General features: G+C 37.1%; 1 protein-coding gene across 1 annotated transcript in view; it reads right to left on the bottom strand.

Moving 5' to 3' along the window:
• Positions 1–3,043: 3,043 nt before the first annotated feature.
• The window catches only part of tmem276b (transmembrane protein 276b), a 43,947-nt gene continuing 27,550 nt past the window's right edge, over positions 3,044–19,440 (bottom strand). Inside the window, exon 4 of the mRNA XM_062030926.1 lies at positions 3,044–13,913. Within this exon, the coding sequence (XP_061886910.1) occupies positions 13,666–13,913 (248 nt within the window). The 3' untranslated portion in view covers positions 3,044–13,665. The remainder of the gene's footprint in view (positions 13,914–19,440) is intronic.

Here is a 19,440-nt window from a genome sequence, read left to right as displayed (position 1 = left end):
TTTAAAGGAGAAGAAGGCTTGCAGAAGAGTAAAGCAAGTGTGACGTTAGGCTCTCTGCAGCTCGCTTTTCGTTGCTGGCATGGATTGAGAGAAGTAAAGAGTCCTTCCATCCATCCATCTTCTTCCGCTTATCCGAGGTCGGGTCGCGGGGGCAGCAGCTTAAGCAGGGAAGCCCAGACTTCCCTCTCCCCAGTCACTTCGTCCAGCTCCTCCTGGGGGATCCCGAGGCGTTCCCAGGCCAGCCGGGAGACATAGTCTTCTAGTAAAGTAAAGAGTCTCTAAACACAATTACAGTCTCCAATAACACCAGAAATAAGATGCTCGATTTGTTGACAGTCATTTTTTTATAAAGAAAAAGTGACTAAAAGGATTGGAAAAATCTCCAGTAAAAAATTCTCAACAAAGTACATCGTACAATAAGCAGCAACAATTGAAAAAAAATGAAAAATGATAATACGTTAAAAAAAAATAAAAATTAATACTTTAATAATAATAACATTGATATTAATAACTGATTTGTTTTAATCGTATGTATAATTTGTTTGCCTTTTTAAAGAAAATATTTGCATCATAGCAGATAATATGAAGATGTCATATTGACCACGCCTCTAGCCACACCCCCATTGCCTCGGGTATGTTGGCAATCTGTGGGAAACCCTGGGGCCCTTTGGTTCCCCCGATAATTTTAGTGGAAGTTGTTTTACAAAAATAAGGCTCCAATTACTTCACATCAAATATTCCACATTTTTGAGGGGAAAACTATTGCATATTTTGTGTTTTTGCCATGAAAAACTGAGTTTTGACAAAAAGGGGATACAAAATAAAAAAATGTTTACATAGACAGATAGATCGTAAATTGATCTAGAGCAGAGGTGTCAAACGTACGGCACATGGGTCGGATCAGGCCCGCAAACAGGTTTTATCCGGCTCGTGGGATGAGTTTGCTAAGTATAAAAATGAGCTGACATTTTTGATTGAAATAAACTGCTGTTCTAAATGTGTCCACTAGATGTTGCAATAGCAATTATTTGTATCTTTGTAGATGACGCTACATATGTAAAAAAAAATAAACCACATGATGTTGTCGAGGAAAATGAGCAAACTACATAAATAACAAACTGTAATTTGATGTTGATATTATTTTTTTTATCTTGATAGATTGAACATTAACACCAACGTGTTGACTGATGAACATTATCACATATTTATTCAGAAAGTATAAATAAAGACAAATAAAGATAGAATACTATTATCCGCAACATGTAGGTGTAACAAAACCCAACAACATTATGATTTGTATATTTTCAGAATGTGCTTGTTCTATTTTTAAACAAAGAAAACTATCTGAAGTTGTCTTTATTTTTAATTTATCGTGCCGTGATTTTACCAGTCCGGCCCACTTGGGAGTAGATTTTTCTCCATGTGGTCCCCCCATCTAAAATGAGTTTGACACCCCTGATCTAGAGGTTTAAGTGTTGAATGAAACAAAAATAAAAATAATAATAATATTTGAATTATTTAAAAACTTTTTATGACTGAGACCCTTCCCGATCCCCGGGAACAAACTTGAAGGGAGCCCTAAAGGGGTAAAAAAAAGTTATATATTGTACTTGTTTGAAAAAAAATAAAATAACATTTTTAATAAAAAAAAAAAAAAATTATATATATATATATATATATATATATATATATATATATATATATATATATATATATATATATATATATATATATATATATATATATATATATATATAAATGGCCCCTGCATGCTTTGATTTTTTAGTGTGTGGCTCTCAGTGGAAAAAGTTTGGACACCTCGGATGTAAGCAAACTGTACATAATGAGAATGCAAGGAAGGCGTGGTTCATACATGGATGCCATATTAGGGAAAGAATTAAGTAAACGTCTGAATTATGTTCTGGGCTTAGTTTGATGGGTGATGACAGCAAAGTGCATTTATTGGAATGAGCATTTAGTCTTAAAAATAGATAAGTTTTATGTACTAATCAAAGGAAACCCATGCATTTTTACTGAGTATTATGTATATTATATTGTGCAAAAACATATTTCTTGGAATTTAAGTGCATCTTGCTGCTCAAAGACATTTATATTTACAGTATATACATATTTATGAGATACAATTTCCCCCTCTAGATGGCACTATGTGCTCAGTGACCAAGTCAGAGCTCCACTGCAACCACACAAGAAGACAACCATTTATACAAATGCACTCCATCGGCCACTCACGTTTTTATTTATTTTTCTTAAAATAATATCATGAAAAATGGACACCTTCTAGTACTGAAATAAAAAGGTCATGCATGTCATGTCGCCATGTGTCTCCGGTCCCCACAAAACACATGCAGTGGCTCAAACTGGTAGAAATGTGGCAAATAATAGCTGTGCTACAGAAACAAGCGCCACTTTATGGTGGCCTTTTTCTCACAACAAATGTCTCATGAAACACGGGAAGTTGAACTCTGAGAGGCGATATATACCGTATAGCACAATTCTAAATACAATGGAACACTGTGCTGACATCCTTCTTTTTTTTTTTAAACTTGCACTTGAGTGCAATGTGTCAATAATAAACTTGTATAAATCCAGATGTTGTATTGTCATTTTAAATGCATCTTATTCAAGGTATGATTACAATACATTTGTGCTTAACAATGTCCAGCTAATTGCAGCATGTAAGCTAAAAAAAACAAAAAAAAAAGGTCAGATTATTACCTCAGAAGTACGGTGGCCCGCAACACAGAAATGATCTAAAAACAAAGCATAAACACCATAAAGTACATACTGTAACAAAATAGTCAACAAATTGCATAAATGCTGCAGGATTAAAGAAGAAATACACACACGCACACATGTCTAAAACAACTGCATGAGAGAAATGCTGCAAGGGTTTATTTGTGCCAAAATGAAAGAAGCTATAACCTAAAGTTTGATTTCTCTATGTCAATTTTTTTTTAGGTATGGCTGCCCTCAGAGGGCTGCTTTTAACAGTCAATATATATATATATATATATATATATATATATATATATTTTTTTTTTTTTCCTAATTTTCTATGATTACAGTCACCGCGCTTCAAATATTGTGGTTTGATATTATCATGACATATTTTAAGCACATTCTAGAACAGTGGTTCTTTTTTTACCCAGTACTACCTCCAAAAACACTCTCCAAGTACCACCATAATAACCAACATTAAAACACAGTAGCACAGTAGGCCTGAATGTTCATGAAAAAAAGGCAGGTGTCTTATTTAACATGTATATTTAATATTCTGTCCACTGTAACATTATGCATAGTTTGAACAGTAACACTGTGTTTGAATATTTAATTGGGTGATTATTTGGCATACCACTGGATGGAGCCCGCGTACCACATGCCTGTTCTACAATGTTTATGTCCTATATTAAGCGTTTTAAGGATGAAAATGGCTAAACTGCCTACAAATATCCATACTACAGTAGTATTGGCCACTCGATGAGACCAAAATAATCGGATCACACTGTTCAGTGTCAAGGCCACTGATTGGCTCAGCCTCAGACAGCATTACTATAATGGATTGAAAGAGTGTAAAATGTGACTTAAGGGAGTTATTTCATGTCTGGAGGACCCTCATGACGTTAAAAAATGTATTTAGAAAATAGTAAACAGGTTTTTTTATGCTCTAGCTATAAAAATATTGAATTTATGGTTAATGATTCCTACTTTGCCATTTAACAGCAATAAGGGATTACTGTATATATATTTTTTTTTTATGTACAATTTGATGAATGACTTGCTTTGAAATTCTAAGTCAAGCAGATAGTTAAGGTTTTATTTTTTTTTCATTAAATATATTTGTTAATATGTTATATTTGTGACTTTAATATTGTTACCTTATTATAAGGTTTGAAATATACGCAATTGCATGAAGTACAGGCATTTTTTCCTGTCCAAAAAATAATATTTGTTTGTTTACTATGGTATATTATTTATTTATTATTTATTTGTTCACTGTTCTGTTACAGAGAACAAGGAAATTGGATAAAATTGCTATGGTATGAAAAGGGGTAGGACTAAATAAGCTCTGCTTCTTCCTACTCCTTTTCGGACGTGCTGTAATGAAACAACTGGAATTGTGTGATGCATTACATTGTATCGTACGCATGTTCCAAATAAACTGAAACTGAACTGAACTGAAAATGAAAGGAACAAATACATTTAGTAAGAAAGATTAAGTATTTTATTGACGCACATTCCCTGCTTTCGCCGACCACATAAAATGATGTAATATCTGACTTTGAGTTATAATACCGTAATATATTATGTCTTAAAAGACAGACAATCCTTGGGTTTGGTGCCACTGGTAGCCTAATTAATTTTGTTCTGTGAACTTGCAGCATTTTTCTTATGCAGTTGTTTTTTTAAGGTTTTGGTCAATTTATGGCCAATGAAGCTTGCTTCTTTTATGGTGTTTATGTATTTTTGCATCATTTCTGTGTTTAGATGTGTTTGCCTCTGTCGACCACCGTACAAAAGTACAGAAAACCTTCACATTATGTGTACAATATTGCTTCTGTTGAGTCTACATGTCCCACACTCATTACTCCCTACAGTAATACTTGTGTTGCTGCACTGCGTTTGGGTGGGGAACTTTAAAAAGCCAAAACACTAAACTGTGTAAAATGCGTAATACAATGTTTTATTTCTTACATTCACCCCCTCGTTACTGGTCTAATGTTTTCACAATAAAAGCAAGTACTGACTCTTCCTAAACACACAAGACCCGGACTTGTTAGTAGAAAGACACAACATGGTGTGTATCGCATGCTCCCATCGTTGTGAGCTTGCAAACGTACACTCGTGTAATTCCTCTTAAGACACCCCTGCAATGTGCTAAGATTCAACACTTTTTCAGTCATGCTTCAGTTCGGGTTTAACCTCTCGGTGACGTTAAAAAAAAAAGGACTGAACATTGTACACGGTGTTGTCAACAAACGTAATAGCAGTTTTTTTTTTCTGGCTGATAACTTCACATTTGAGTCATGTCCGGCAATTTCAACAACTTAATCGCACAGGACGACAATAATACCTTGGACAACATTTGTGAAGTGGCCGACACAACAATCGGCTCATTTCTGCCTTTTTCATGGAATACCCTGCTCTAGTAAACCTTTCTACTGTACATACCGCACAGTACACTGAGGAGTATATTTTTCAAAACAGTCTTGTACAACACAGTTCATTCCAAATATGCACCTTGCATACTTAGAAATAAATAATAATACAAAAAATAATAATTTAATAACTACCATATTTTCCGGACTATAATGCGTTACTTTTCCTCCCACACTTTAAACTCTGCGGTTCATAAAACGGTGTGCCTTATTTTTGGAGTTTTCTTCACTAATGGCCATAATGTTTTGTTTTAACAAATAGTTTACATTGCACACCGACAGACATCGAAAAGGTGTGTTATTGCATAAATAACACACTTTTGTGTGTTATTTATGCAATAATATAAATGGTGCGGGTTGAACATTTACAGTATTTCCCTATGTTTAGCCGGAGGTTCAAGTGCAGGTTCCGTCTTCTAGTTGTCCAGAGCCTTTCAACTCGTATGGTTCCTTCATTCATCACTCCAAGCAATGTTTATACGTTTTACAATACTACTAAAACAATTCATACTTACCAAACCGTCACATTTGATAGCGTTTTCATGCAAATTTGTACGTCGTTAGCATTACCTAATATGCTAACACGTCCATGTAAGTATTTTTGACTTAAAATGGCATTCTGTTTGTATTGTTTCTGTTGGGTAAATTCACCAAAACGTCACCGTGGAGTTATTGAGTCTGTTCAGCTGATCGCAGGGCTAGCTTACGCACCGAGTGGGTCCATGATGATGACTTCTGTTTTGTTTGAACAGCTACTTTACTGCCCTGTTACCATACTTGCCAACCTTGAGACCTCCGAATTCGGGAGATGGGGGGGGGGGGGGGGGTAGCGGGGGGTGTATATTGTAGCGTCCCGTAAGAGTTTGTGCTGCAAGGGGTTCTGGTTAGTCGTTCTGTTGTGTTTATGTTGTGTTACGGTGCGGATGTTCTCCCGAAATGTGTTTGTCATTCTTGTTTGGTGTGGGTTCACAGTGTGGCGCATATTTGTAACAGTGTTAAAGTTGTGTTTATACGGCTACCCTCAGTGTGACCTGTATGGCTGTTGACAAAGTAAGCCTTGCGTTCACTTGTGTGTAATAAAAGCCGTAGAAGTTATGTGACTCTGTTTGTATGGAGGAAAAATGGACGTGACGACAGGCTGTCCTCAGATCAGCATGCGGACCTGAGTGAGGACAGCATACGGCTGTTAAGGGGTGAAGGTTTCAGGTGAGAGAGGACGTTAAAGGCCGTGCCTTAAACGCACGGCCCCAATATTGTTGTCTGGGTGGAAATCGGGAAAAAATTCGGGAGAATCGTTGCCCCGGGAGATTTTCGGGAGGGGCACTGAAATTCGTGAGTCTCCCGGGAAAATCGGAAGGGTTGGCAAATATGCTTGTTACAGACACTCTTTGAAAAAATTAAAGTATGTAAATAAACAATGTATATATCTGGGCTTATAGTTTGGTGCGGCTAATATATGCACAAATATTGTTTTCTTCTAAAATGTAGTTAGTGGGTTCGGCTCTATAGTCCAGAAAATACGGTAAATAAATAAGTGGTATTTTCCCAAACTTGTGCTGCAACATACAACCATCAGTTGCATCTGATGACTCACTACTGCTGGAAAAACTCACATTTGTAGTGGGAAAAAATGTTTTGGGGGAGCTCTTTTTTTTAGCCACACCTTGGTCTCAAAACCACATTTTTGTGCCTCAAAAAGCCCAGTCATTACTGTAAACAACTCATCTGCAGTCTGGTGTCTTATTTGTCTCTTGTCACATTACGATTCAGCTGTCAGCAAAGATAATGCACTGTCACCACTACAAAAAGTGGAAATATAAGGAAGATCCATTTTCTTTACCGCTTGTCCTCATTAGGGTCACGGGTGAGCTAGAGCCTACGTTAGCTGAGAGAGAGGCGGTGCACACCCTGAACTGGTCACAGGTCACATCATTGTTTGGTACTCACATTCACACTTTATAAACAATTAAGAGTACCAATGACCTAACATGCATGTTGTTGGGACGTGGTAGAACTGTTCCGGGTGTCTTTGAAGACATTCCGCCTCCCATATTGGCAGCCTATCAGTCCATGCTCAAATACTCAATAGGACAGTAGTCTGAGGGGAAAAAAGTTATTTATCCTCCGAGATAGCGACATATGTGTTTATTGTTGGATGCTAAAAGACTGAATCTGTTGTAAACACAACCTTTGGTTTCAGGTGCACCTTCGACCATTATTGCAACCAGGTGGAATACTAAAGAGGCTGATTCCACACAAACAACTGTCATTGGCTGGCAGAAGCCACACTCCAGCGTGTCGTCCCAAAAAGAATGATAATAATAATGGATTAGATTTATATAGCGCTGAGAAGCCATTATTCATTCACGCCATGGTGTAGGTAAGATACGTTTGTAGCCTCAACTGCCCTGGGGTAGACCGACGCAAACGTGGCTTCATATATTCATCTAAGAAAGCTAAAGACAGAGGGCCGGACTTCCACCTTCACTATTAATCGTATTTTGTATATTCTGGAGAACCAGCAGCCTTCTGCAGCAGACATTTCATTTTGGTCTGTTTATTTTGGCAGAGTTCCAGGAGTGCTCTGTTGTGTTTAAACGCATTCTGCAAAAAAGCTACATAAAGTTAAAGTTAAAGTACCAATGATTGTCACAGACACACTAGGTGTGGCGAAATTATATAATAATTACTCTGCATTTGACCCATCACTTTTGATCACCCCCTGGGAGGGGAGCGGAGCAGTGAGCAGCAGCAGTGGCCGCGCCCGGGAATCATTTTTGGTGATTTAACCCCCAATTCCAACCCTTGATGGTGAGTGCCAAGCAGGGAGGTAATGGGTCCCATTTTTTATAGTCTTTGGTATGACTCGGCCGGGGTTTGAACTCACAACCTACCGATCTCATGGCGGACACTCGAACCACTATAGATTTTTATCTGCAAAAAAGTTTTTTGAATCAAACTCGCAGGCCACCAGTTGAATAGCACGAATGATGAAAAAAAGAGGACCTAAAATGGAACCATGAGGGACACTAGTGGTATAACTAAATAAGTTGAACACATGCCGACTGACTGCATCTGAAGCAAACAAGCTACAGCAACACCCCAGTGACATAAATCATATTATGAAAAATAACTGACAAAAAAGAGAGGACTTAAAGGGGTGCCCTGAGGAACGCCTCAGTTACCATATTTTTCGGACTATAAGTCACAGTTTTTTTCATAGTTTGGCCGGGGGTGCGACATATACTCAGGAACAACTTATGTGTGAAATTATTAACACATTACCGTAAAATATCAAATAATATTATTTAGCTCATTCACGTAAGAGACTAGACGTATAAGATTTCATGGGATTTAGCGATTAGGAATGACAGATTGTTTGGTAAACGTATAGCATGTTCTATATGTTATAGTTATTTGAATGACTCTTACCATAATATGTTACGTTAACATATCAGGCACGTTCTCAGTTTGTTATTTATGCGTCATATAACGTACACTTATTCAGCCTGTTGTTCACTATTCTTTATTTATTTTAAATTGCCTTTCAAATGTCTATTCTTGGTTTTGGGTTTTATCAAATAAATGTTCCCAGAAAATGCGACTTATACTCCAGTGCGACTTATATATGTTGTTTTCCCTTCTTTATTATGCATTGTCGGCCGGTGCGACTTATACACCGGAGCGACTTATACTCCGAAAAATGCGGTATGTAAATCACAAATGTGTACACCAGTGTTGTAAGTTTGCTACTGTAGCATGGTTAGAATGTCAATGCAAGGATCTGCCCATGTGTTTACAGTGGTCTTAGTTCCTCTACACAACAGGAACACTCTAGAGTTTTTAGGAATTTGCTGCAAAAATGTTTGTCTTCCAAGTTTTAAACTGAGCTCGGGGATCGGTATGGTGTCATGATTTGGCCCCACGGCCGCCAGTTGATTAGCCCTGACCTAAAGTCTCTCCGACTAACACTAAACATTCGTTCGTATTCATACACCAGTGTGAGCGGCACTGGTAGCAAGGTGGGTGGATTCTCTTGCAGAAAGGGGGACGGCGTGGCGCGGTTGGGGGAGCGGCCATGCCAGCAAGCTGGGGGTTCCTGGTTAGATCCCCACCTTCTACCAACCTCGTCACGTCTGTTGTGTCCTTGAGCAAGACACTTCACCCTTGCTCCTGATGGGTCGTGGTTAGGGCCTTGCAGGGCAGCTCCAGCCATCAGTGTGTGAATGTGTGTGTGAATGGGTGAATGTAGAAATAGTGTCAAAGCGCTTTGAGTACCTTGAAGGTAGAAAAGCTCTATACAAGTATAACCCATTTACCATAACCCATTTATCAAGGACACAACTCAGTGACTAGGATAGGGGAACCCTCAAAGTTTCTGTACATCCGCACTATCATCTGAGAAGGTTGTTTTAAGCTAGAAAAGAGTGAAACTGTTGGTGCTGGAACATATCTCTGCAATAGCAGATAAATACATTGGATCCCGTACCATCCCCTCAGATTAGAGCTGTCCTAGCTAGTATTTAAGGATGGTGCTTGGATGAAAGGCGAAACGTCTTCTAAGACCATCTGAACAGTTCAGTTTCTTTTGATCCAATGCCCTGAGACTAATTTAATATAAGCAAATAGGTCCAAGGTCAATGAATGCCTGCCAGGTCTTTTGGCCAAATGATTTTATTTCAGATGTATAATATACCCTAGTGTGAGAATATTCTAGAATACATTTCATTTTTACTTAAATCCACTGGATACATTCCTTAGTTTAAAAGCACAAACTTTATTTGTTTTCATTTAAAGGGGAACAGCACTTTTTTTTAAATTTTGCATATCGTTGACAATCATGAGAGACAAAAACTTGCATGGACTTTTTTTTTAGGATTCTAAAGATGATAAAAACGCTTCGAAGATACGTCTAATGGGAGTCACCGCTGGAGCCTTCAAAGCCCTCTAAAACATCTTCAAAACCCTCCATCAAGGTTTTGTAAACACACTGCAAGTATATACGTATACAACCTAGTAACACACACCTTTATAACAATATGTAATATGTTCAATATTTACCGTGTTTTGGTCATATTAACCATTGCCGAAACTAATTTCTCAGTGCATTGATTTATTTTTCCATAGCAGCGCACTTCCGACTTCTGGGAACAAATGTGTGTCCTACATACATAAACAAACGCAAGTGTGTTTTCTAATCATGGCAGACTTGATAACAAAAAACAAAGACGACTATTTTTGGACTAATGAGGACAACACAACCGTATATTTTTGAAGCTGAACATACTGAGGATGAACTACTGCTTTTAGAGGCGAGCACGAAGGAAGGGTGATACGTTGGAGCAGACGGAAGCTGAGAGAGTGAGGTCAAAGTGACTTTGGCGCTGTAAATGTGGAACTTGACCAATGCTATTTCGACATAAATGGAGTGCTTACTCCAAAAAAATTCAAAAACGTCCACTGCCAGCTGGACCAAACACACAACTGTCCATCGAGCGAGTCACACTTTATTATTGTACAAGATACACGCAGCACGTCATGCGTGTTAGTACAACTACAGTACATGTGTTGTCGAGCTAGATGTGTACAATGAAGACGACTATTTTTGGACTAATGAGGACAACACAACCGTATATTTTTGAAGCTGAACATACTGAGGATGAACTACTGCTTTTAGAGGCAAGCACGAAGGAAGGGTGAGACGTTGGAGCAGACGGAAGCTGAGAGAGTGAGGTGAAAGTGACTTTGGCGCTGTAAATGTGGAACTTGACCAATGCTATTTCGACATAAATGGAGTGCTTACTCCAAAAAAATTCCAAAACGTCCACTGCCAGCTGGACCAAACACACAACTGTCCATCGAGCGAGTCACACTTTAATATTGTACAAGATACATGCAGCACGTCATGCTTTCTGTAGCGAGCTTTTACAGCTAATACCGAAGCAGCTGCAGCTTGGTTATGATGCAGGTTACGGAACGTAAATGACGTATTGTTGACGGTTTTTGAATGCAATTTTAAAGTGATTTAGCGGTAGAATTGTTTGCTCCCGTTAGCTGCAATGCTTGCCACCAAGAATGAGCCGATTTTTACATGCATAAATGTAAAAAAAACAAAAAAACACACATCTTTTGTCTTATTGTCTCTCGTAATGATTGTGAACGGTTGGCAAAATTTCCGAAATAGTGCAGTTCCCCTTTAAGAGAGGGCACTCTGATGTCTTAGGCCTGTGTCCTATCCTTCCCTTTCTACATCAATGATACTTGCAAGCACTTTTGAATTTGTTTAGTCCTAAATGTTCATGTTGGTGATTATTGCAGGAACAAAGTTCACTTACGTTTGCTAGAAGGTACAAAATACAGGATTTAAGGCAGGGGTGTCCAAAGTGCGGCCCGGGGGCCATTTGCGGCCCGCAGGTCATTTTTTAACGGCCCCATGGCACATTTTAAAAATACGATTGAAAAAAATAAAAAACATTAAAAGTGGTATTTAAAGAGCACACAGGTGAAATGTAACAAGAAAATATAGCACTGTTTACCCTAATCACACAAAGCTGCCACGTATGCTGTTTCTTTCTTTAAAAAATAATAATAAATCCAAATCAATGTCATTATGAATTATTGACCTATTCAAGGCTCCAATTACGTCACATTAAATATTTTGAGATATTTTTTGGGGAAAATGTTGCATATTTTGTGTTTGCCATGTAAAAAAACGAGCTGTTTTTTTTAAAGAAGGGCCTAAAACGAACAAACAAAAAACATAAACAACAATAAAACTTATAATTGACAGATAGATCTGAAGTTGATCTCGAGATTATTGTGTTAAAAGTAAACAGTAAAAAAAAAAAAAATTATAATTTATTTTTAACACTTTAATGAGTAGGACCCTTTTGGATTCCCTACAATTTTAGTGTGATTAGTTTTTAAGCGTCATTGCTCAAAAAATAATAATGAATTACAATCAATGGTGTTAAGAGTTATTGCCCTTTTTAAGGCTCCAATTATTATATAATCTCAAATATCCCACTTAAAAAATCTATTGGGTGAAAACATTGCATATTTTGTGTTTTTTTCATTAAAAAAAGGGTTTTCTTTGACAAAAAGAGCATACAATTTAAATCTTTAAAAAATTGTATATTGACAGATAGACCTAATGTTGATCTAGAGATTTAAAAACTTGAATAATAACACAAATAATAATACTGAATAATGACACATTTTTTATATTTTTGGTACCAAAACCCTTTGGGATCAAGCCTGAATGGAAGCCTAAATGTATATTTTTTATACATATATTGTATTGGTTTTTAAAATAAAAAATATCAAAATGGCCCCTGCTAGCTTTGATTTTTCAATGTGCGGCCCTCAGTGGAAAAAGTTTGGACACCCCTGATTTAAGGCGTCAAATACCGAAATGTCTTAGTTACACATCATCTTTTCCAAAATTAAAATCACCAAGCAAATCAGCCTCTCCAGCTGCATCACCCCTGCCCCAGAAATGCCCCCAACCATCACTGGACTTCTTTTTCCTCTACTATAAAGATGGAGAAGACTTCCCCATCGACATTTGCAACATTAAAACCAAAACGCTGTAACATTTACCCGTGACCAGTTTTAAATGAATCTCGTTAAATCTTCCAGTTACACAATAAGGTAGACAATAACACTCAAGTTCCCCTTTTTGTAGTGAAGAGCTGCAAGATACATCTCTGCAGTTATGCATTTCATATATCTGTGACCAAAAAAAAAAGTCATGTTGCTAAATCCTACAATGGATTTATCCTCCAAGCACAAGTCTCCAAGACCATCCTGCTGAGGCTGCACCTCCATACTGCCAGGCACCGTTGCCTCAACACTAACAGACATAAACAACCTTATTCAAAATCAAATGAAGCGGGACCTACTTGTAGACACATTTGTACATTTAGAACACTTCCGTCGATAATCAAAGGATTTGATGCGATTTCTGCACACCCAGCAGAGAATACAGGTATCCGATGCGATCTTGGCGCTACACCGACAGTAAACAATGGTCACTCCTGGTCATAATGTTGTTGTTTTTTTTGTAGAATTTCTCTCATCAGGAGAAAATGAGCGTGTGTGTGCCTTTAGGAGTGTGTATGAGAGCACCATAGTAAAACAGTCACCTTCAGATTGCCATAAAGTCGGCAAGTCAAAGACGAAAACACCAAACATTTGTGCTATTACAAGCCATTGGCCTGTCAGACGTAAGGTTGGACACTTCCAGTTGTCCTTTTTTTTTTTTTTTTTTGGGGGGGGGGGGGTCAAAATCATGTGTGTGAAAGTCTCTTGGTTCTTTGCTCCAAAACTGTGTGCTGTCAGGACTCAGGCACAATGAAACACTGAGAGGGACGGCGATGTCGAGGGCGGGGTGAGGTGAGGTGGTGACCAGACCAAAAAAAGAGTTTCTGATTTGAACATTATAAGGTTTTGAAAAGTGTAGTCTGTGTGATTTGTGCGCTTAGTGTCACACGGTTCCGTTTTCTTGCCTCGGCTTGTGGGTCGTCGTGCGAGTCGGCGTGCTCAAAGATGGGGCTAAGGTGCAGAGGAAGCCGGCTAGCAACGTAAGGCCGAGGCCGCCCCAGGCACAAAACATGGACCAGCCATAGCCATGGCTAATGTCCTCGGGGAGGCCGTACATGTAGCGAGGGTAGCGGGACAACTCGAAGTTGATGCCGGCCACGCATGTGCATAACGAGATGATGCAGCATGTTCCTGTGTGGGAACAAGAGACAGGACTCAGTTTGTTGTTGTTAAAATAACACAAGTATTGCACTTTCTATTCCTGCATTCCAAGCGGCACAGAACTTTTCTCAGTTTCCTAAATCCAATAATAGGATTGCCAATAGAGTTGGGAATTATTGGGCACCTCATGATTCGATTACAATTCAGGGGCTACAATTAGATTATTAATCGATTATTTATACATCTTTGATTATTATATTGTGTATTAGTAATATTTAGGATATTATTATTACATATTCTAAATGTATTATATTAAACTGTCAAAATTATTATCTAAATGTCTACAAGGCCCCTTCATTGGCTACTGATGCATGCAGCATTGCAGCATTTCGGTTTTTTGTATGTTAGTGTGCAAGTAAATATATATATACACACACACACATATACAGTACAGGCCAAAAGTTTGGACACACCTTATTCACAACACAACTGATGGTCCCAACCCCATTGATAAACAAGAAATTCCTGTAATCAACCCTGATAAGGCACACCTGTGAAGTGAAAACCATTTCAGGTGACTACCTCTTGAAGCTCATCGAGAGAATGCCGAGAGTGTGCAAAGCATTAATCAGAGCAAAGGGTGGCTATTTTGAAGAAACTAGAATACAAAACTATGTTTTCATTTAATTTCATTTTAAGTTCATAACTCCACATGTGTTCATTCATAGTTTTGATGCCTTCAGTGACAATCTACAATGTAAATAGTCATGAAAATAAAGAAAACACATTGAATGAGAAAGTGTGTCCAAACTTTTGGCCTGTACTGTGTGTGTATATATATATATATATATATATATATATATATATATATATATATATATATATATATATATATATATATATATATATATATATATCAATCAATCAATCAATGTTTATTTATATAGCCCTAAATCACAACGACATCCTCGGTACAAAGCCCACATACGGGCAAGGAAAAACTCACCCCAGTGGGACGTCGGTGAATGACTATGAGAAACCTTGGAGAGGACCGCATATGTGGGTAACCCCCCCCCCACCCCCCTCTAGGGGAGACCGAAAGCAATGGATGTCGAGTGGGTCTGACATAATATTGTGAAATATATATATATATATATATATATATATATATATATATATATATATATATATATATATATATATATATATATATAATATATATATATATATATATATATACATATATATATACATATATATATATATATATATATATATATATATATATATATATATATATGTATATATATATATATATATATATATATATATATATATATATATATATATATATATATATATATATGTATATATGTATATATATATATATATATATATATATATATATATATATATATATATATATATATATATATATATATATATATATATATATATATATATATACAATATATACACTACCGTTCAAAAGTTTGGGGTCACATTGAAATGTCCTTATTTTTGAAGGAAAAGCACTGTACTTTTCAATGAAGATAACTTTAAACTAGTCTTAACTTTAAAGAAATACACTCTATACATTGCTAATGTGGTAAATGACTATTCTAGCTGCAAATGTCTGGTTTTTGGTGCAATATCTACATAGGTGTATAGAGGCCCATTTCCAGCAACTATCACTCCAGTGTTCTAATGGTACAATGTGTTTGTTCATTGGCTCAGAAGGCTAATTGATGATTAGAAAACCCTTACAAAACTGACCTTCCTTTGAGCAGATTGCGTTTCTGGAGCATCACATTTGTGGGGTCAATTAAACGCTCAAAATGGCCAGAAAAAGAGAACTTTCATCTGAAACTCGACAGTCTATTCTTGTTCTTAGAAATGAAGGCTATTCCACAAAATTGTTTGGGTGACCCCAAACTTTTGAAGGGTAGTATATATATATATATATATATATATATATATATATATATATATATATATATATATATATATATATATATATATATATTTATATATATATATATATATATATATATATATATATATATATATATATATATATATATATATATATATTTATATATATATATATATATATATATATATATATATATATATATATATATATATATATACAGTATATATATTGGGGCTGCAACTAACGATTAATTTGGTAATCGATTAATCTGTCGATTATTTCTTCGATTAGTCGATTAATAATCGGATAAAAGAGACAAACTACATTTCTATCCTATCCAGTATATTATTGAAAAAAAAACAGCATACTGGCACCATACTTATTTTGATTATTGTTTCTCAGCTGTTTGTAAATGTTGCAGTTTATAAGTAAAGGTTTATTAAAAAATAAATAAAAAATAAAAACTCTGGGCATGCGCATAGCATAGATCCAACGGATCGATGACTAAATTAATCTTTACAGTATGTGGAAAACTAGATACATGAGAACTGTAGCTGCCTGCTGAGTGAAAAAATAAATAAAAGACCATTCTTGGCGAGTAGGCATTCTTGATTTAATTGTTGTGACTTCTCAAACCAAAGGAATGTTCAGACACTTTGGCCCAGTCACAATAAACTTGCGGCTCAAATACGTGAACGTTCATTCACACCAATGGCTGAAAGAGTTGTTGTTCTTGCTCCATCACTGTTGATAGAATACAAATCTATTTATTTATCTAATTAATGTATTGTTAAATTGTTACATTTGAAATGATAGTAATTGTAATAATAGAGGTAATTATTACTATTCAGTATTAATATTGGTATTACTATTCATTTAGGGTCGTCAAACACTTAAAATATTTAATTGCATATAGTTTGTCCATAGTTAACTCAAAATCAATCGTGAAAATCGCTGATAAATATAATTTTTCATCAATAATAAGTGTACCCTAGACCAGGCGTGTCAAACTCAAATACAGAGTGGGCCAAAATTTTAAACTGAACAAAGCCGCGGGCCAAGGTTGAACAAATAAACCTATTAATAGGGACCCAAACAAGTTTTGCATTGAATATTGAACAAGCAAGGCTTATATAACTTTATAGTGACATGCAAAATCTAGTTTCAAATAATAATAATAAAAATTTAAAAAATATCAATGGCATATCAAATACAATTTAAATAAAAATTGAATGCCTCTTTTCTATTTGCAGCCTTCTGAGGTAAATATCAACATTAACTTTTTCCACAGACTAATCAATTTGAAAATAAAATAACAATGAATAAACCAACCATTCAGGACTTTAAAGGCCTACTGAAACCCACTACTACCGACCACGCAGTCTATAGTTTATATATCAATGATGAAATCTTAACATTGCAACACATGCCAATACGGCCGGGTTAACTTATAATGTGCAATTTTAAATGTCCCGCTAAACTTCCGGTTGAAAACGTCTATGTATGATGACGTATGCGCGAGACGTCAATCGTTGAAACGGAAGTATTGGTACCCCATTGAATCCAATACAAAAAGCTCTTTTTTCATCTCAAAATTCCACAGTATTCTGGACATCTGTGTTGGTGAATCTTTTGCAATTTGTTTAATGAACAATGAAGACTGCAAAGAGGAAAGTTGTAGGTGGGATCGGTGTATTAGCGGCTGGCTCCAGCAACATAACCAGGAGGACTTTGACTTGGATAGCAGACGCGCTATCCGACGCTAGCCGCCGACCGCACGGATGATCGGGTGAAGTCCTTCGTCGCACCGTCGATCGCTGGAACGCAGGTGAGCACGGGTGTTGATGAGCAGATGAGGGCTGGCTGGCGTAGGTGGATTGTTAATGTTTTTAGCATAGCTCTGTGAGGTCCCGTTGCTAAGTTAGCTTCAATGGCGTCGTTAGCAACAGCATTGTTAAGCTTCGCCAGGCTGGAAAGCATTAACCGTGTAGTTACAGGTCCATGGTTTAATAGTATTGTTGATTTTCTGTCTATCCTTCCAGTCAGGGGCTTATTTCTTTTGTTTCTATATGCAGTTAAGCCCGATGCTATCACGTTAGCTCCGTAGCTAAAGTGTTTCGCCGATGTATTGTCGTGGAGATAAAAGTCACTGTGAATGTCCATTTCGCGTTCTCGACTCTCATTTTCAAGAGGATATAGTATCGGAGGTGGTTTAAAATACAAATCCGTGATCCACAATAGAAAAAGGAGAGAGTGTGGAATCCAATGAGCCAGCTTGTACCTAAGTTACGGTCAGAGCGAAAAAAGATGCATCCTGCACTGCACTCTAGTCCTTCACTCTAACGTTCCTCATCCACAAATGTTTCATCCTGGCTCAAATTAATGGGGTAATCGGCGCTTTCTCGGTCCGAATCGCTCTCGCTGCTGGTGTAAACAATGGGGAAATGTGAGGAGCCTTTCAACCTGTGACGTCAAGCTACTTCCGGTACAGGCAAGGCTTTTTTTATCAGCGACCAAAAGTTGCAAACTTTATCGTCGGTGTTCTCTACTAAATCCTTTCAGCAAAAATATGGCAATATCGCGAAATGATCAAGTATGACACATAGAATGGATCTGCTATCCCCGTTTAAATAAACATTTCAGTAGGCCTTTAAACTGCTCAGTTTGCAACCCACTGATCTAATCTGATGTGCCCAAGCCAGATATCTGGCATCTTTTCTTGGATGTTAGTTCATTAATGTTGGGGCTCAGGCTTTGAGCTGAGGCAACCTTCATTATCGAATGAAGGTGTTCATCAGTCAGACCAGTGACGTGCAGTCAGGGGAGGCAGGTGAGGCGGAAAGAAAAAAAATGTAAAAAGAAAAAAAAATCATTCAATTGTTATATGTATCCAGTGATTATACTATTAAGTTATTTTCCATTTAACTTCACCAGTTTTACATTATTTTTATTCAAAATCGCTGAATTTTCACATTTGCCGTTAAAATACTGAGAAGAGACTTGCGGTGAGTCACCAGCCAGTTGAAGCACGTCACTGAGTTGAGCCTCACCATAGATTGCGCAATGACTCGGCTAACTCCTAGCCTGCTGTGCAGTGAGACCGTATTGCTATATGAATTATATTATACATTTCCATAGTTTAGTTAGCTGAGGTATATAGTGTACAGTGTATTTTGTCAACAACTGTATGTGTGTAACATATTTTTTGTGCTGAGCGATCATAAAACGGCTGCGAAGACGCACTGGCTGAGGCCCGCAGTAATCCCGCCTCATGCACCCCCGCCGTAGAATGCACCCCCTGACGGGAGTGTTATATTAACTAAAGCCCACACTTAAAGTTACCACGTGCAAGATTGAATCTATGTAAAAAAGTTATTTAATAATAAGCCAAAAAGTGCAAAAACAATAATGTTCGTGTTGGAGGAGTTGTGACTGACTGAAATATGAAATCCGGGCTGCAGTCGCTGCTGGGCCACAAAATTAGGTACGCCTGCAGACTGCAGCACGGATGGGCATCAGCCGATCCGCCTCCACAGTCATTGCTTATGCAATGAAAGAGTTTGGCTGGTCGCTAGAGAAGGCATACAACTTTGTCAAGGAAAAGAGGAGCATCACATGACC

This window comes from Entelurus aequoreus, linkage group LG02 (assembly GCF_033978785.1).
Source record: "Entelurus aequoreus isolate RoL-2023_Sb linkage group LG02, RoL_Eaeq_v1.1, whole genome shotgun sequence".
Classification (NCBI taxonomy): Eukaryota; Metazoa; Chordata; class Actinopteri; order Syngnathiformes; family Syngnathidae; genus Entelurus; species Entelurus aequoreus.
Note: the sequence above shows the minus strand (reverse complement) of the source record. Positions and strands in the feature narration are given on the sequence as shown.